Genomic DNA, 19,992 nt, shown 5'->3' with positions numbered 1-19,992 from the left:
ACACGGAATTTCCATTTCAATATTTTTTGGCCACTATGGATCCCAAACACCTGATGTTTTGGGAGTGCCCAAGGTATATATCCCAGGATTAAAGTATTAAAACAGTTCTAGAGAGGATGACAAAAATTAAGGTTAATCCTTGTGCTCCCACATGCTGTCAAAAGTATACAGAAATCAGGCTGTCAAAATAATACAAAGTTAAGGCCACTCCACAAAAGAACAGAGAATGAAATAACAAAAGCACAGCATGAGGTGCTTGGCAATGCTAAGGGACAAATATTATCAGGACATCTGAAATGTTACATGAAATCATCATGGTTGGCAACTCTTAACAGCTGGCATTCTCCCTGTGGTTTCTGGTTGAGAATACCTAGATCTATTGATTCCTATGTTTCCAAGGGGTTGCCATCTCCCACTTTTCCAGCGGATCCGGTGAGAACACCCCAAGAAACAGGCCAGTGCTGTTTTGAAATAAAACCAGGTATTTAGGGTGTAACATATTAAAACATAGGGTTGCTGAATCCAGGATAAACTCATAAACACTATCAGCAAGATTATTATTCACAACATTTTGGTAATCACCATCAAGGATGTAATTATTTCTTTTTCCAGCGTGAAGTAACAGCACACACAAAAATGTCTCAACTTCTCGAGGCCACCCAAGAAACCGTATAAAAAGGCAGAGCTTGAGGGATCTTCAAACCACTTCTTGCAATTTCTGATCCTCCGAGACATCAGGTAAGCTCTGAGCGGAAATCTCAGCGTGCATGGGGTTTGGGAATGGTGGACGTTGGGAGTGGATGATGTGTCAGTTAACTATATCACTGTGATGGGCAAAAGATATAAGGCTCTAAACTGTTGTGGGAAAGGTCTTTAACTGTGTGGGAGAGTACCTGCTTTGCTTGCGGGAGGTCACAGGTTTAATCCCCAGCATCTCCAGGTAGGACTGGGAATGTTCCTTGCTTGAAGCTCTGAAGAGGCACAGCCAGTCATTGTAGACAGCACTAAACTAGATGAACCAATGGGTCTGACTCAGTATTAGACAAGTTCCTATGTCCCTGTAGCTGACATACTTAATTCCCCTTTGATTGGTAACAAGAGTGAAATGGTCTGAAAATCATTTCCACCTGGCTGGTGTGACTCTAGAAGGGCAATCTAGAAGGACACAGGTGGGTGCTGTGGGCTAAACCACTGAGCTTCTTGGGCTTTTCGATCGGAACATCAGCGGTTTGAATCCCTGTGACAGGGTGAGCTCACGTTGCTCTGTCCCAGCTCCTGTCAACCTAGCAGTTCGAAAGCAGTTCGTCAAAGTGCAAGTAGATAAATAGGTACCACTGCGGCGGGAAGGTAAATGGCGTTTCCGTGCGCTCTGGTTTCCGTTACGGTGTTCAATTGCACCAGAAAAGGTTTAGTCATGATGGCCATATGACCCGGAAAGGTGTCTGTGGACAAACACTGGCTCCCTTAGCCTGAAAGCGAGATGAGCGCCACAACCCCATAGTCACTTTTGACTGGACTTAACCATCCAGGGCCTTTACCTTTACCTTTACCTTTACCTTAGAAGGGCAGTGAGGCAGTTCATCCACCATCTTTTCTCTCACAACCACCACCGAAACCTTTACAATTATAACCTATTTATTTACACAAGATAACTCAGAAAAGAGGTCTTGTTTCTAACTTGGGTTCAGTCACACTCAACAACCTTTTCCACAATTAGAAGATCCACCGTGCTTTTGGCCAACCCACCGTGCTTTAGGTCAGTCCTCACCTATAATTCTTTTATCCCAAACTGTTTTATTTTATGAAGACATTAGGGCTGAAAGGGCACATCAGGAACAGACTTTAGTAATATGGCACCTTAAGCGAGCACAAAATTTGGCAACCCACTCCCTAAATATTTCTTATAATTCCTTTTGGCTTTTTTATGGATCTTCTCAGTAGGTATCCATATAAATATAGGTATTATTATTATTATTATTATTATTATTATTATTATTATTATTATTATTATTAGTCCCCTTGACTCAGCACCCTGTTGGGGGGGGCAGACTGCCCAAACCACCCTAAATTCAGCGCTGGACACATTTCTATAAACACTTAGTTGACTTACATACTGCTTTTGACACCTTTGTTAGAGAACAGTTGTTATTAAAGCTTACAAATTCAAGTGCAGATTTATATTCCCCGTTACTGTGCCAAATGCTCTGCAGGCAGTTACCAAATTGCAGGTTAAATTCTCTTTCCCCCCAATTACTAATTAAATGTATTTCAGAAAACAGGAGAGGGAATTGAAGATGGTTCTGCTCATTTACTGCTTTAACTATACCTAAATAGCTCAACAGAGTTTCAGTGGAGAACAATTCCTCCTTCATGGCTTATTACCCTCACTTTATCTGTAATAATAGGATTGTCACGGTAGAAGACGTTACTCTACTACCCTTCACATACAAATGGGATTGTGCAGATTGTTGGCATATTTGGATACTTCCTGCACTATGATTAAGCACATGGGGAGATGGGTTGCACACAGAGAAAGAGACCTTTCTAGGTCAAGGTTGGGGAATATGTGGCTGCTATGTGATGGCTATTCCTCTGCATTGTAAGGGGCAATAATGCTTCTGAATACCAGTTTCTGGAGAAAGTGCTCTTGCTTTGGGGTCCGGCTTGCATCCGGTTGGCCACTATAAGAACAGGATGCTGGGCTAGATGGACCAGTGACCTGATATAGCTATGTCCTTATACTTTTGTTGTTGTTGTTTTTGATGTGGAACTGGTGTATTGAAAACCATTGGCCGTTCCTTTCTAAAAACAGTCCAACCCGGTCATATAGGCAGCGTATAAATTGTTGTTGTTGAATAGTATGTCCCTATTTTTATTGGAGAAGGGACCTTCTGTTTGCAAGGCAGATACTCTACCACTGATCAATAAAGGCTGATTTAAATAGAATATAGGAAGCCTTTCCCAGCCTGGTCTGAAATTGAACTTGAGATTCTCTCTGTGTGAAGTGACTTTGCTCTGTCTTGAGCTCTTGTCCTTCCCTTTGATGAAACACACACAAACTCTGGACTGGTACTTTTTATGTTTGTACAGTGGTACCTCAGGTTAAGTACTTAATTCGTTCCAAAGGTCCGTTCTTAACATGAAACTGTTCTTAACCTGAAGCACCACTTTAGCTAGTGGGGCCTCCCGCTGCCACCACACCACCGGAGCATGATTTCTGTTCTCATCCTGAAGCAAAGTTCTTAACCCAAGATACTATTTCTGGGTTAGCGGAGTCTGTAACCTGAAGCGTATGTAACCTGAAGCGTATGTAACCCGAGGTACCACTGTATAGTTAAGAGCTATAACCCCCCACCCCATAACAATCTTCTTCCTGGAAGCTGCTTATCTAGTTCCCAAAAGTAAGTGCTGACTCAGTTCATTATAAAGCATTTGTTCATGATCTCTCTCCCTGTTGTGTTGTTTCAGATTCATCATCATCCAACCATGAAGGGTCAAGGGTCATTTAACCCTCGGTGCTATGCTAGCTGCCCTCCCTCAACTGTCACGATACAGCCACCAGCATTCTGCTTAACCATCCCAGGACCGGCCCTCTACTGCCCTGACCAGCCCTTTTGCATCACCCAATGCAACCCCTGTGCTCGCTCTGGTCGGGGCAGTAGAGGACACAAAAGCCTCAGCTTTGCAGAGTTCCCTGCCCCAGCCTTTGCAAGCAATTCAAGCCTGATGAATTTTTATTCCAGGCCATCATACCTAGAAAGAAGATACAGCTACTGCAGCGATTATTAAACTCAGACGGAATACCATTGCTATGAAGGAAAACAAGGAACCCCCACCAACGGCGTGAGATCGCCTTGCCTAAGCTTCTACGAATTCCTGTATCCCAGGAGTGCTGAGCACTCGTAGCCCCAACCATGGACCACAAGAACTCAGCACCTCTGCGAATGAGGCCTGCATCAAAACTTCCCCCTTCTCGCTCTAAGCTTCGTTTTAATTGCATACATCTATAGTTAAAGGGCTTTCCAATCTGAATAGCATTTCTCCTGTATAATGAAACTGGGATATTATTTGCACAAAATGGAATGTTTACTCATGCATGTTTGAATTCTGGGAACAGGGGATAACTTGCATGTGTGAATCGGCCTTCAGAAAGATGGAGCATTTGTTTTGCTCAGGGTCAAGCATGATCCTTTTCTATGGGAATGCTCAACATGTCTCACCAAGAGCTGTCAAGTAATGGGAGGCGATGCTGATATACATCCCATGAATCCAACCCAACGTGTGATGGAAGCTGGAACACCTGACTTCATCTGTGTCACATGATCACATAGTTCTTCACTGAATGAAATGGCACGGATGGAAGAGAAGACCTCATTGACATAGAAGGGTCAATCTATAAAACCAAAATAAAGGCAATGTTGAGACACTGGACACTGTTTGGGGATGGGGAATTGATTCTGCCCTTGAGAGCCTTTCCCCCTTCCCCTAATTGTTCAATGGGTCAATTCTAAAAGTCATTCATGGAAGGCAAAGTATCCACATATCTACTGTACTTGAAACTGACTACTAATATTCTAAATGTTATCTCTTGACGTGTTACACACATTAAAACCTATGCTATGCTGCAGCACACAATGTCTATCTGTGTTTTAATCAGTAAGGTTTTTCTTTTTCTAAAAATCTAGCAACAAGAAGGGTGGCATTCCCAATTATTACATTTATGCCTGAATCAGGACTTAGTCATTCCTAGACCAGACCCCCTGAAAATTAAAGAAATCATTAATAATTTCAGTCTGATTGATTGCAATGGGTCTCTTCTAAGCATGACTAAGTCGGGATCCAGTGAATTGTATCCCACTCCATCCTACACAGAGTAGAACAATTGAAACCAATGGACTTAAGTTAGCCATTCCAATTTAGTTGTAATCTACTGTTAGTCATCCTCAGAGCACACCCATTGAAACCAATTGCTGTATCTCACTTAGGTCCATTCATTTCATCCAGTACATTACCGAGGCAAGACATCGGTCCAGCACGTCCACAGCCACACCTGTGGATGTAAAGGAGAAGTAGAGTTGTGTGCCATCAGCATATTGCTGACGTTGTACTCCCAAAATCCGGAGTACAAATTTGTCTTAACCATAGGAGAGAGAAACCTGATCTTCATCTAGTCTATAAACAGATATTCTCTCTGGTAAAAAGCTTCATGAATCACACTGCAGACCTGCTTTTTCCAGCCCTGCTCCTAAGATAATTCCGTTCATTCATTTTATATCTCAACCTTCCTTCCAAAGGAGTCCAGGGCAGCATAATATCACCTCTGCTTTCCTTATCAGACCAAGAACTCACCCAACCCAGCATCCTGGTTTTTCACCTTGTCCAATCAGCTACCTTTAGGGAGCTCACAAGGAACGCATGACTGCATTAGCATTTTGAACAGGATTTTAAAATAAGTAGGCAAATAAATAAATCTCCCATATATTTGTAACAGAAATCACTCCCAAATTAGTTTACCAATCAATCCCTTTTCACAGAGAACTCTGGGAAACTTAGTCCTTTGAGGGGAATAGTGGGGGTTTCCTAACAACTTTCACGCCCTGCAGCTCCCAGAATTATTTGGGGGAAGTCATGGCTGTGAGTTGTGTTTTGGGGTTGTTGATTTTTTAATATTTTAAATGCATGGTGTGAATATGGCCTCTGTTGCGCAGTCATCCTTCCGTTTTTGGAAAGAGTGGATGTGATGTAAGTTGTTTGAGCACAAGGGCCAGCAGGTGGCACTGTGCAGGGTGGTTAGGAATACAGCAGTACCTTGGTTCTCAAACTTAATCCGTTCTGGGAGTCCGTTCGACTCCTAAAACCGTTCAGAAACCAAGGCACGGCTTCCGATTGGCTTCAGGAGCTTCCTGCGCTCAGTCGGAAGCTGTGTTGGACATTCGGCTTCTGAAAAACGTTTGCAAACCAAACTTCTGGGTTTGCGGTGTTCGGGAGCAGATTTGTTTGACAACTAAGCCGTTCGGGAACCAAGGTACGACTGTTATAGAATCATAGAAACTTAGTGCTGAAAGGGACCACAAGGACCATCTAGTCCAACCCTCTGCAATGCAGGAAGCTTTTGCCCAAGAGCAGATCCTAGAGAAGTTCAGCCTGCCCTTCCTCCTCCCCCAGAATACCCTATTTGGGGGCTTTTCCCAGCTTCCAAAGGCAGAACTTTCACCCACCTGCACATTTGCTAGGTGGAATAAGAATACAAGAAGAGGCTGCTGGTTCAGGACAATGGCCCAACTAGTCCAGGATCTGAGCACAAGAACATTCTCCCCTCCTGTGGTTTTCAGCAGCTGGTATTCAGAAGCATTACTGCATTTACCTGTTTCTCTTGAAACAGGTAAAGTCAGTGTCTGATGACTCCGTCTTTGAGCATAATAACCTGGCAAGACACGCTGCATTTTGGGTCAAATAAGGCCACAACTTTTATTGATTACAGATGTGAGAGGTTTGGCATAGGCATTGGGTATAACAACCATTAACAACCAGCCCACCTGCTGGAAGTAGGGTTTAGACTAGAGTTGTGGAGGACATTTGACCGACTTCAAATAGGCTTGATCGCTGCCTTGCTATGGCCATAACCCCCACCTGGTTGCCTGGACAACCAGGGATTCCTTCTGGATCCCTTTAAAAGTCTACACCTGTCCTTGGAGGGGCAGGAAGAGGCTTACAACCTCCCCTCCACCAAGACTAAGGCCAACCTAATGCCTAAACTGGCCAAGTTGTGACAATTGCTATGAGGTATTCAAAACCCTCAGACAGGGCCAATTAGTCTGAGGGAAAATTCCTGCCTGGCTCAGAATACAATGACCAACTTTGTCCACAACATGCTCATTCATGAAATATAACATTAGGCTAAAAGGGAAGGGTTGGTGGGACATCCAATGAGGAACTGCACACGACAGAAGGAGGAGGGCCTCCATATGCTCGAGGAGCAGACCTAAGTGAAGCCTGCTAGATCAGTTGGTCCTGTCCCTCAGCGAACACCCATCCTTTTGCTTGCCTGCCGTTGGTCAATGACACCCCACAACAGACGCATGGTCTGTCCTGTTTGTTTTCCGCACATAAATGGAACGATGTGTAAAAAGCTGGCTTTCAGTTTCAAAACATTTTTGTCCATTTGTTTCAAAATACCATATTTTTTGCTCTATAAGACTCACTTTTTCCCTCCTAAAAAGTAAGGGGAAATGTGTGTACATCTTATGGAGCGAATGCAGGCTGCGCAGCTATCCCAGAAGCCAGAACAGCAAGAGGGATTGCTGCTTTCACTGCGTAGCGATCCCTCTTGCTGTTCTGGCTTCTGAGATTCAGAATATTTTTTTTCTTGTTTTCCTCCTCCAGAAACTACGTGCGTCTTGTGGTCTGGTGCGTCTTATAGAGCGAAAAATACGGCATATCAATCATATTGCATCTCTTGAGTGCCTTATTTGTCCTTGTGAGGTGTGCCTGCTTCTAGGGCTGGGGCAAGGGAGGGCCGTGAACTGAGTCACTGGTGGAGATTAATATTTGTCGAAGTGATCCCAAGCTCCTCATAGCTAAGACAAAGGTCATCATCAGCAACCCAGAGCATGTTGAAAGTGGTTAATATTGCTTCTTAAGGTTGCCACCATGTGGTTGCAGCATGTAGATGCAGCAGCAGAATGCATGGCTGTTGAGAATATGGAAATAAGTTGAGATCTGTCTGTTGGGTCAAGCCAAAGGCCCACTTAAATCAACTTCCTGTTCTCCATGACCAAATGCCCCAAAGTGTCTAGGAACCTAGACAGACTGCCTCTGGACCTGGAGTTCCACTAAAAAGAGCCTAGCTGCAGGATCAGGCCAAAGGCCTGTCTAGTCCAGCCTTCTGTTCTCAGAGTGGCCAACCACATGCTTCTTCTAGAAAGCCTGCAAGCAGAAACCGAGCACAGCAGTGCTCTCCAGACCCAGATATGAATAGACATGCTTTGTGTCAGAAGAAGAACACCTCAAACCCTGCTTCCCTGGATCCACTTTTGTTTGAAAATCTCTAGGGCAGGAATGGGGAGCCTCGAGCTCAGGAGCTGAATGTGGCCCTCCAAGGCCCTCTAGTTGGCTTCTGGGAGGCTCTCCAAGTCACACCCACTTGCCTTCCTTCTCTCCCGCCACCTTCAGTGCTCCAAGACTTCCCTTGGTCACCTCCAGTCACCTCCGGTGGAGGTGGTGGCAGCAACAGTGGCAGGTGCCATTTTCCGTTTTGCCTCACGTGTTGTGAGCTGGCGTGGGAGGATACTAAACTTGTGAACAGCAGCATATAGATTCATTAAACAAATAGATGAGAATACATAAATACATCCCCATTTGCAGAATGCTCTCTCCAGGGAGACTCGCCTGGTGCCATCATTATACAGTAGAACCTCGGGTTAAGAACTTAATTTGTTCTGGAGGTCCGTTCTTAACCTGAAACTGTTCTTAACCTGAGGTACCACTTCAGCTAATGGGGCCTCCCGCTGCCACCGCACGATTTCTGTTCTCATCCTGAAGCAAAGTTCTTAACCTGAAGTACTACTTCTGGGTTAGCGGAGTTTGTAACCTGAAGCGTCTGTAACCAGAAGTACCACTGTATATCTTTAGGCACCAGGCAAAACCTTTTTTTTAAGCACTTGTGATTGTTTACTGCTCTATCAGTCATCTCCAATCTGATATACAGGTGGAGAACTATAAACGGTTCCTATGCAGGTATATAAGGGACGCGGGTGGAGCCATGGTCTAAAGCACTGAGCCTAGGGCTTGGCGATCGGAAGGTGGTGGTTTGAATCCCCATGACGGGGTGAGCTCCTGTTGCTCGGTCCCTGCTCCTGCCAACCTAGCAGTTCGAAAGCACGTCAAAGTGCAAGTAGATAAATAGGTACCACTCCAGCGGGAAGGTAAACGGCATTTCCGTGCGCTGCTCTGGTTCACCAGAAGCAGCTTAGTCATGCTGGCCACATGACCCAGAAGCTGTACGTCGGCTCCCTCAGCCAATAAAGTTTGCTGAGCGCTGTAACCCCAGAGTCGTCCGCAATTGGACCTAACAGTCAGGGGTCCCTTTACCTTTACCTTTATGCAGGTATATAGGAAACTGTCTTATATGAAATCAGAACATGGGTCTGACCAGTTCAGTTGTCAGTGACTGTCAGTAGCTCTCAGGGATTACAGGGTGAGGACTTCCCCAGCCCTACCTGGAAATGCCATCCAGTAACTTCTGTATGCAAATAAGATGCCCTAGTACTGAGTCATAGTCCTCCCCCTAGGTGGCAATGCCCTAGAAGAACTATGATGTAGATTTACTACACAGTTGTACTTTGGATCCCGAATGTCTTGCAAGTCGAACATTTTGGCTCCCGAACGCCAAACTGAGTGTTCCGGTTTGCAAATGTCCTTTGGAACCCGAACGTCCGATGGGGCTTCTGTGGCTTCCGATTGGCTGCAGGAACTTCCGATTGGAAGCTGTGCCTCGGTTTCCGAACGTTTTGGAAGTTGAACAGACTTCCAGAATGGATTCCGTTCAACTTCTGAGGTACCACTGTACATCTGTGTCAATTGTACAATCGAAAATGCACTTGTAATTTTGTGTAATTTTGCTGCTCCATCTTGGAACCTTGGGCACCCTCTGCATGCAAAAATAAATAAATTCCTGCAACTTTTTAACTTAGTCCCCTTTTCCTTAAAAGAGAATGGAACAAACATCTCAAGAACGTTCTGGAGGCAAAGTCGGCTGGTCCATCCAGCTCATTCTGGTCTACAACAGGTATGTGATCCACCACCTTCTGAGGGTGGATGGGTTCTTCTTCACTCTAGGTCTCCAAGCAGAAGCTGTACTGCCATCTTTTAAGGAGTACCTTCTACTCTTGCATCCAGTGTGCCCTAACTAACTGCTGTTTGCTCAGTTTGCTATGGGTGTTTGGAGGGGATTTGGGTGGAACTCTGTGGTTCTCTGAAATAAACTCATGCAATTCATTTTAAATCAAGATTTTTTGGTTCAGCTAATGATCTTTAACCCACTAACGTCCTCCTCTAAAGGGGAATAAAATGCAGAAAGATCCAGTGACTCAGTTTACCTGGAAGGTTTCAGTATACCTTGTGAATAGGCCCCCATGTGGTAATGGCTGGAATTGTTTTTTACAGACCAGCTTGAATTGAAGTGGGTGCAAAATCACTCTCAAGTAGAACCCTCATTTGGGTGCCCTTGAATCATTTAGTTCCTTGTTCGTGTGTCAGCCCAACCTGCCTATTTTGAAGTATGAGGGGAATACAAACTAGACAGGAGGGAAAAATTTGTGATGCAAAAAAAAGCTTTAATGACAAAGGGAATGAAGAAACAGCAGCATTTTTTTTTCGGCAGGGAAAAGGGTGATAAATTAGAATGCAATTGATTTTTTCAATCTGCACTATTGCTTCATTGGTTGTGGAAACAGAGGTTTCACAATGCTTCAGTGGGCACAGTTCAAGGCATTTAAGAATCTCTTCTAACAGGACATGCAAGTGCACGGTTGTGGGTTGTTCATTATCAGAGCGGAGAAAAGGGGTGGGCTTATATGCTCTCCCCCACGCGTTTCAAGTCATAGTCGTGAAGTTTGTAGAAAGCAACATAGCCTGGAAAGGATATTACTGCGAGTTATTTCTTCTTGTGTGCAATTGTGGAAACAAAAATGCACACAGAGTTCAAGTGTGGATTCGCTGATCATTCAGTTCAAGGAGCTTGCATCAGCAGGCGACAGAAGGCGAAGGGTTTCCCCAAGTCCACTCCTGCAAGTTCAAGCTTTGGGTTCATCATCTTGTGTTTCTGCGGTTGTCCCATGAGCTCTGGGTTGTTTCCTCTGGGTTCAGTAGCAGGTGTAGCATGCGGTAGTAGGCAGCAGCGCCAAGCTTCCACCATAGGAGCCGCCATAAGACCTGCTGCTGTAGCCACCTCCACCATATCCGCTTCTGCGGCCTCCAGAGTATATAATTCTTCTGGTGCCATAACTTCTGCCACCATATCCACCGCTACCGTATCCACCACTGCCATATCCACCCATGCCATATCCGCAACTTCCACCATATCCGCCACTGCCGTATCCGCCACTGCCACCATATCCGCCACTGCTGTATCCGCCACTTCCACCATACCCACCACTGCCATATCCCCCACTTCCACCATATCCGCCACTTCCGTATCCACCACTTCCACCATATCCGCCACTGCTGTATCCGCCACTTCCACCATATCCGCCACTTCCGTATCCACCACTTCCACCATATCCGCCACTGCTGTATCCGCCACTTCCACCATATCCGCCACTGCTGTAGCCACCGCTTCCACCATATCCACCACTGCTGTAGCCACCACTGCCACTGTATCGGCGTCCCCCGCTGATTCGGCGTCCACCTCCTCCACCACCCAGACTGCCTCCAATTCCACCAGTGCCACCACCAACACTACCTCCAGATCCACCAAGACCGCCACCCATGCTGCCACCACCTATGCTGCCTCTACGTCCGCTCACACTGCCGCCACCTATGCTGCCTCTACGTCCGCTCACACTGCCGCCACCTATGCTGCCTCTACGTCCGCCCCCGCTGCCGCCACCTATGCTGCCTCTACGTCCGCCCCCGCTGCCGCCACCTATGCTGCCTCTACGTCCACCCCCGGTGCCACCACCTATGCTGCCTCTACGTCCACCCCCGGTGCCACCACCTATGCTGCCTCGACGTCCACCAGATCCACCAATGCCACCACTACCACCCATGCTACCCCCACCTAAACCACCCAAGCTACCCCCACCTAAACCACCCCCACCACGGCCCCCCATACTTCCACCCCCATAACCACCACCAATGCCCCCATAACCTCCTCCACCGCCCAGACTGCCACCTGCACCTAAACCACCAAGCCCACGGCCTCCCATACTTCCACCCCCATAACCACCTGCACCACCAAGGCCTCCATAACCTCCTCCTCCACCCATACCACCACCTATGCCCATGCCGCTTCCGCTACCAATAGCACGGCCCCCCATTCCTCCGCTGCCTCCATATCCACCGCCATAGCCTGCGCATGGGTTGTATTGCTCAATGCCAAAGTTTTGGTCAGGGCAGTAGAGCGCTGGTCCTGGGATATTTAGGACAAAGGGTGGTGGCTGTATTGTCACTGTGGATGCAGGACAGCTGGCATAGCACATGTTCCCACCGCCTCCGACAGACATCTTTGCAGGGTGAGAGCTGTTTCTGAAAGAGCACAATGAGAGATCAATGTGGTATGCAACATTTAAGTCAACAAACATGTTCCAAATCCCTACAGATTAAGAGAGAGGCAGATAAAGTCATGCCCTCTGCTGCAGCTCACACAGGTGTCCATGAACCCCACAGCTGGATCAATCCAATGGCCTATCGAGTCCTCTTTTCACATTGGCCAACTGGATGCCTACAGAAAGCCCACAAGTAGCCACTCTCCCCACTTGCCGTTCCCAGAAACTGGTATTCAGTGACATTGTGCCTCTGGCAGTGGAGAGTGAACACAGTCATTGTGGCTAGAAGCCATTGATATCCTTCTCCTTAATTAATTCAATGGTTCTAGATTGCAACTCCCACCAGCACTGACCATTGGCCGTACTAGCTGCACGGGCTGCTGGAAGGTGACATTTGTAAGAACATCAGAAGAGCCCTAAAGACTCTGGTCTATCTAGTACAACATCCTGTTCTCACAGTGGCCAATTAAATTCTTCCAGGATGCCCACAAGCAGGGCATGAATTTTATGTTACCCATAAAAAACATAAGAAGAACCTGACTGCTGAATCAGGCCAATGACCCATTTAAACCAACCTCCTGTTCTCAAAGTGGCCCACAACCACTGCAACAGCACTCTGCCCATTTATGATACCCAGCAACTAGAATACATTCTATTGTAGAAGCAATTACCTGCCAATTGCCCAGCTGGCATAGTTTACTCAGGTCGCATATTAAGGAAATTAGGAGCAGTCTAACATGTTGGTCATGAAGTCACTTTGGAACAGGGTTCTTTAACCTTAGGTCCCCAGAGGTTCTTGGGCCACAGCTCACATCATCTCCAACTAGTTTAGTGAATGGTCAAGAATGATGGGAGTTGCCCAAGAACATCAGTGGACTGATGAACATCACTTTAGACCTTAATGCTTCATGGCAGTATCTAACCGTGCAAACTATCATTGGCAGACAGCAGCCTGTGAAGACTATAATGCCCATGCCCTTCTTGGGGGCTTCTGATTGGCCGACTGTGGGAAACAGGACATTGGGTCTGGTGGACCTTTGGCCTGATAATCCAGAAGGTTATACAAATTTATGCTGTGGCCACATTTGGAATACTATTTCCAGTTCTGGCTACCTCAGCTCAGGAAGGATAGTGTACATATCAAAAGGGATATTTATAGAGCTGGAAAAGCTTCTTGAAAGTGCAACCAAAATGATCCAGGGGATGAAGGACAGGTTTGTCCTTTGAGGACAGGTTGTAGTATTTGAGTCTTCTTAGATCAGAGAAAAGGTGACTAAGAGGTGACCATGATAGAAATTTATAAAATTATACATGGCATGGAGAAAGTGGATAGACAGAGCTTTCTGCCCCTTTCTCATAACAGTAAAACTCATGACTGTCCAATGAAGCTAAGCATTAGTAGAAAATGCTTCTTCACACAGCAAATAATTAAAACTATGGAGCTTGCTCCTGCGGGAGGCCATGATGGCCACCAACTTGGAAGGCTTTAAGAAGAAATAATAGAGGATAATGTTACCAATGGCTACTAACCATGATGTGTTTGCTCTGCCTTCATGGTCAGAGGCAGTAATGCCTCTGAATATCAGTTGCTGGAAACCACAGGAGGGGGAGAGTGATGGTGTGCTCGAAACCCACTTGTGGGTCCCACAGGTGTCTGGTTGTCCACTGTGTGGACAGGGTTATGGACTAGATGGGCCATTGGCCTGATCCAGCAGGCTTTTCTTATGTCTATAGGGATCTGACAGACTTTTGGTCTGATAATCCAGAAAAGAAGTTCCTTAGACAAAAGCACTGCGTTTAGTGGTTCTTGAACTGGGATCAGATGAAATATCTTCTGAATTAGTGCCATGGGAGTGGATTTGTCCAGATTTGTCCAGGTTTCATTATTTAGTCATTCGTTTTGGAAAAGGATTGATGAAGAAGACCTTTTCAGGTGGTAGTTATGATCACAGGGAAATTTGTGTGGGAAGCAGGGATGGAACACTTTGGAAGGAAAACCAAGGGAGTTGGCTGCTCAAAGCCTGAACAAAGCATCATTACTCAAAAGCAAGCCTTGCTGAAAACAATGAGTTTCCCTTCTAAGTGAACAGCCCTAATTTAATTGGCCATCAGTCTTCAGGATGGGGCGATCATCTTAAGCAGCACTGCAAGATGTTGCAACTTGCCCTTAGGTAAGCATGATGCAAATCTGAAACCAACTAAATTGACAATGAGTTTTAATTAAAACCATTAGAGTAATCTCTTAATATCTGACCCTTTAGCTATGTAGTGCTTAATGCAAAAAGAAGAAATATCTTGCAAACCAGCAGCTCCCAAGCCCAGAGGTTCCCTATAGACTTGAAGACTTAATGATAGGAGATCTCTTGCCTGGCTCAGGTTCAGATGGTGCAGAAAATAAACTGAATTACTCCCCCGCTGTCCCCAAATGGGAAACTGTAACAAAAGGCCATCACGGCCTATATTCCTGTCCTGCTACCTATGAAAGAGGATGAGGACTGCAGAACCCTCTCTTTGTGTGGTTAGAGGACTACCATTGCATTAGCTGCTAGGTTTTGTTTAAATGGAAGTGGATTGAGATTGGAGTGGCTGGTTGGGTTATTCTCTGGCTCAGATTTCAATTAAGAATTATGGAACCTTACAATACCCTTATTTTCTTTGAGGTGAGGATTCTAAGCATGCAAAGCTCATATCTCGTTCCAGAAAGCTTCATCTGCATGTGTATTTTGTATAGTCAAAACTGTTTCTCACAGAAGTGATTGTACCGTTTTGGGTAATGGCAAGCTCCTCCACATAATATTAAAAACAAGGAGCACGTGTTGCATCTAAATAGCAAACAAGTCAACATGGGTCAATCACTTTTGCCAGAAACATACTTAGAAAGCTTTCAGAACTCAAGGTTTTCATTGTGTGTGTTCTGCTAAGGTAGTCTCTCAGTATGTTATGAGCTAAGGTTAACAAGCCAACTCATTCCACTTTCAATCACGTATATGGAACTGAATACACACACACACATTCATTTGGGTCAAAACACATTCAGTATTGGTGCATGCAATGTCTTGACATTAGGGATGCCCCCACAACATTCCATACCCAAAATTTAGGAAGGGTCATAAGATGCTGCTTTATACTAAATGGGACAATTGGTCCAAAGCAATCATCTGCAACCTAATCCTTTCCAGATGTTATGGATTTCAACTCACATTTGCCCCAGCTGAAATGATTGTGCCCAACTGAGTTGATGGGAGTTGCAGTCCAAAATATCTGGAAGACACCACGTTGATGAAGGCTGAGCTACACTGATTGGCAATGGCTCTCCAGTATTTCCATAACAATAGCCTTCCCAGCTCTTCCTGAAGATCCTGAGACTTCTGCGTGTGAAACATATTCACTACTACTGAGATTCATTCCAGGAGGACATTGTAATGCCACTGAGCTATGTTCTTTTTAACATAAGAAACTGCCTTACATCAAGTCTGACCACTGTCCATCGAGCACAATGTTGTCTACACTGATTGGCAGCAGCTCTCCAGAGTTTCCGACGATGGTTATCCTAGCCCAAGCTGGAGATGTTGGGGACTAAACCCAGGTCCTTTCTCAGAGTTGCATGTGGAACTCTCAAACAATCCCTTCTCTGATTTTTTCCTCTGGATTTCTGAGTCCCCGATAAACTCACCTTGTTTTGCAAGAAGTTCCAGCGAAATGAGAATTAATCACTGCTCTTCTATTGATCTCAAATTATATATTGTATTGTTGTGTGTGCAATTTTTACACATCATTTGGTTCACTCAGGTTTCCCACCCTTCCTTTAAGGGTGGGTATGCATCAAACCCCACACAGAAATAGGGTCAGTTTAATGGGGTTGGATCAAGTGCCTTTGTGTACATCGTTTTCTCAAGGTGCAGCAGCAAATTTTGCTCATTGTTGAAAACAATGTACAAAAGGAATCTTGATGTACGGTAATCAAGCCTGCAGTTAGACTGTATTTTGTTCTTTTATTTGTTTGCAATAATTTAGCAACACACCTATACAATTTCAGGATGTGGAGAGGGATAATGCAAAGGAAGTACCATCTGCAGCAAATTAGGCATTCCAATACTGGATTACTTGCAACACGCAAGTAAGTACTTGCATTACTGCAATGCACTCTATGTGGGCTACCTTTGAAGGTGACCCGGAAACTACAACTAATCCAGAATGCGTTGCTAGACTGATAACTGGGAGCGGCCACCGTGACCACATAACACCAGTCTTGAAAGACCTACATTGGTTCCCAGTACATTTCCAAGTGCAATTCAAAGTGTTGGTGCTGACCTTTAAAACCCTAAATGGCCTCGGCCAGTATACCCGAAGGAGCGTCTCCACCCCCATCGTTCTGCCCGGATACTGAGGTCCAGCTCCGAGGGCCTTCTGGCGGTTACCTCATTGTGAGAAGTGAAGTTATGGGGAACCAGGCAGAGGGCCTTCTCGGTAGTGGTGCCCACCCTGTGGAACGCCCTCCCATCAGATGTCAAAGAAATAAACAACTGTCTGCCATTTAGAAGACATCTGAAGGCAGCCCTGTTTAGGGAAGTTTTTAATAACTGATGTTTTAATGTATTTTTAACCTTCTGTTGGAAACCACCCAGAGTGGCTGGGGAGACCCAGCTGGATGGGTGGGGTAGAAATAATAAAATTATTATTATTATTATTATTATTATTATTATTATTATTTCTATAAATTCTCCATATTAAATCAGAACTTGAGAGAAGCCTATTGCAATGTGGAAAGAATCCATGTTACACCAAAGGGACAAGGGAATCCTTTCCTCCCTAGTTTACTTGCCAGCTTAGAAGATATTTTGGAGTTCTGAATCATTCATTCTTTCCCCTGCTGCATCCTTTTTATGACTTGCTTATAGCTGTGCTTCTCTGTTATGCTATATAGGCAAGAGGAGATTGCATATGGATAAGAACTTAAAAACAAAAGAATTGCAACAGTAAGGCTGGGAGGCAGGACTGGTCCCAAGGAGGGGCATAGGCACCTGCAGAGGGCCTCCATCTGCGGAGAGAACTTTCTTCTAACTGCTTCTCTAACTGGTAATGTCGATGGGAAGAGCCAGTGGTAGAACTCCTGAATATCATGCAGAAGGCTGAAGATTCAACCCCCAGCATCTGTAAGTAGGGTTGGGACAAACTCCTGTCTGAAATCCCAGAGATTTCTTGCCAGTCCATGGAGAAAATGCTGAGCTTGATGGACCAATGACTTGGCTTGGTAGAATGCAACCTCCTATGGAGACTTCCAGCAGGTGGTCACTGCACTTGCTGGAAGCGAGAAGATACTGAGACAAGACAAGGTGCTTTAGGTGGGTTATTTTGCTCCAAGGCACACCAAAACCTGAAGGCAACCCTGGTGGCAAACTCCACTCCGCAGCCTCCGCAGCCTGAGAGTTCTAACCTGAGGAGAAGCCTTCTACTGCTCCATAGGAATGGAGAGGCCCATATGTGTGGAAATCAAGCTTGAAAAGAACATTTTCAAAAGAATCCATAATCTTGTTGATAAGTTCTAACTTAACATTGGCAAATTTGCCAACTTTTTAAGTTTCCCCACCCTCTAGAAATACTTGCATCTGTTTCCTTGATTCATAATGTTTAGCAGACGGGCAGTACATAAGGACATAAGACCATAAGAAGTGCTTGTTGGAAAAGGCCAATGGCCCATCTAGTATAGCATCCTTTTTCTCACAGTGGCCAATCAGATTTCTCCAGGAAGCCCACAGGGAGAGCATGATGCAAGAGTCCTCCCTAATCGTTACCCATAAGAACATCAGAACAGCCTGGCTGCTAGATTAGGCCAATAGTCCACCTAGTCCAACATCCTGCTCACACAGTTGCCAAGCAGATGCCCTAAAGATAAGCCCACAAGCAAGACCAGAGCACAAAAGCACACTCCTCCCCCCTGCAGTTTCCAGCAAGCAACAAACAGAAGCTTTAGTGCTTCCAACCATGGAGACACTGCACAACCATCATCTGCTTTGCATGCAGAAGTTCCCAGGTTTGTCCTCCAGCATCTCCAGGTAGGGTTGGGAATGTTCTTCAGCCGCAACCCCTGTTGCTACTCAGTAAAGCTCACACTGAGCTAAGATGGACCAATGGTCTGAACAGCACAAAGGCAGTTTCTCATGTTCCTAGGATCAAAATTCAGATTCAAGCAACATTAAATGTGGGCATAATCAAGCTGAGAGAATCACCTTGAAGAGGTTCATTCATCTCCAAATTCATTTCAATTGCAATATCAGCTTTGAAAGACGCCCGCTTTGACTTACCTGTGCTTGTTATTGGAGGATGGAAAGAGTCAAGAGAGATGATGAAGGCAGTCCTTGGGTGCCGACCTTTTTATACAGTTTCATCCACCACCAGGTGAGTATGACACACTTTTGGGTGTGAATTAATCCATTGACACCTCCATGGAAATTGCTCTTAAGTAATCACCCACTCCCCATACTCTCCAGTGGTTGATTATCAAGCCGATAGGAATAATCACCTTATTGATTGTGTTTACTATTTTTTTTCCTGCGACTCAGCACACGATGGACTCCACCCAACAAGGTTGCCAAATTGAGGTTATGAACTCTTGGTCTTAATACCTTAAGTGGAAAGAAGTCCAACCTATGAACATCTGTGTAAACACTTTGCACACTGTTCCAAATGTGGAATCACATGCCTTGCTTGCTCCAATTGTCCCTAATTATCAGGGAAGGTCCCAATGTTTGGGATCCTGCCTTGGAATGAATATATATATATATATATATATATATATATAATCACTCTCCCTATTTTGTCCATAACCTAATGGGGTCATTCAAGGAAACTAAATATTTCCCAGCACATAGTTAAACTTTGGAACATGCTTCCATGAGAAGTAGTGATGGTCACCAACTTAGACAACTTTGAAAGGGGGCTAGACAAATTTATAGAGGATAATATGACTAGCATGGGACGCGGGTGGCACTGTGGTCTAAACCACTGGGCCTTGGGCTTGCCAATCAAAAGGTCAGTGGTTCCAATCCCACCGATGGGGTAAGCTTTCGTTGCTCAGTCCCAGCTCCTGCCAACCTAGCAGTTCGAAAGCACGCCAAAAAGTGCAAGTAGATAAATAGGTACTGCTCTGATGGGAAGGTAAACGGCATTTCCGTGCACTGCTCTGGTGTCAGTGTTCCGTTGCTGGCCATATGACCCGGAAAAACTGTCTGCGGACAAACGTCAGCTCCCTCGGACTCTAAAGCGAGATGAGCACTGCAACCCCAGAGTCGTTCGCGACTGGACTTAACTGTCAGAGGTCCCTTTAGCTTTACCTTTAATATGACTATCAATGTGCAGAAATCATTATGGACATATATACTACCTCCAAGATCAGAGACAGCATGTCTCTGAATACTGTTTGCTAGGATTCAACAGTAGTAGAGGGCTACTCTATTTGCAGATTTCTTGGATGCATCTAGATGTTCTTTGTGCAGAAAAGGTTGCTCGCCTAGATTGATCTTTGGTCTAATACAGCAGAGATCTTCCTACATTCTCAAAATCAGCCTGTTTGTGATCTGAACAATTTTTGTATATGTTTCACTTCCATTACCTAAAAGGTAAAGGTAAAGGTACCCCTGCCCTTACGGGCCAGTCGTGTCCGACTCTGGGGTTGCGCACCCATCTCGCTTAAGAGGCCGGGGGCCAGCGCTGTCCGAAGACACTTCCG

General features: G+C 45.3%; 1 protein-coding gene and 1 long non-coding RNA gene across 3 annotated transcripts; one reads left to right on the top strand and one right to left on the bottom strand.

The window, feature by feature from the left end:
• Positions 1 to 545: 545 nt before the first annotated feature.
• LOC310751932 lies at positions 546 to 4,635 on the top strand. The gene is made up of 2 exons (XR_014542690.1): positions 546 to 738; positions 3,469 to 4,635. It is a non-coding gene; the product is annotated as an uncharacterized lncRNA (long non-coding RNA).
• Positions 4,636 to 10,313: 5,678 nt separating this feature from the next.
• LOC310751750 (uncharacterized protein) lies at positions 10,314 to 18,727 on the bottom strand. 2 transcript variants are annotated; one of them, XM_083591356.1, is made up of 3 exons: positions 18,569 to 18,727; positions 11,717 to 12,246; positions 10,314 to 11,680 (listed from the first exon to the last, which is right to left on the bottom strand). In XM_083591356.1, exons 2-3 carry the CDS (start codon positions 12,222 to 12,224, stop codon positions 10,863 to 10,865), a joined length of 1,326 nt encoding a protein of 441 aa, XP_083447482.1. In that variant the 5' UTR covers positions 12,225 to 12,246; positions 18,569 to 18,727; the 3' UTR covers positions 10,314 to 10,862. The 2 variants fall into 2 exon arrangements, with proteins under 2 accessions (XP_083447482.1, XP_083447481.1); XM_083591355.1 differs by having other exon boundaries at positions 10,314 to 12,246.
• Between the last annotated feature and the right edge of the window lie 1,265 nt (positions 18,728 to 19,992).

Source organism: Podarcis filfolensis (genome assembly GCF_964270895.1).
Source record: "Podarcis filfolensis genome assembly, chromosome: 16".
NCBI lineage: Eukaryota > Metazoa > Chordata > Lepidosauria > Squamata > Lacertidae > Podarcis > Podarcis filfolensis.
Note: the sequence above shows the minus strand (reverse complement) of the source record. Positions and strands in the feature narration are given on the sequence as shown.

Coding starts and splice junctions, on each gene's coding strand:
- LOC310751750 (XM_083591355.1), bottom strand. CDS start 12,224: ATGTCTGTCGGAGGCGGTGGGAACATGTGCTATGCCAGCTGTCCTGCA.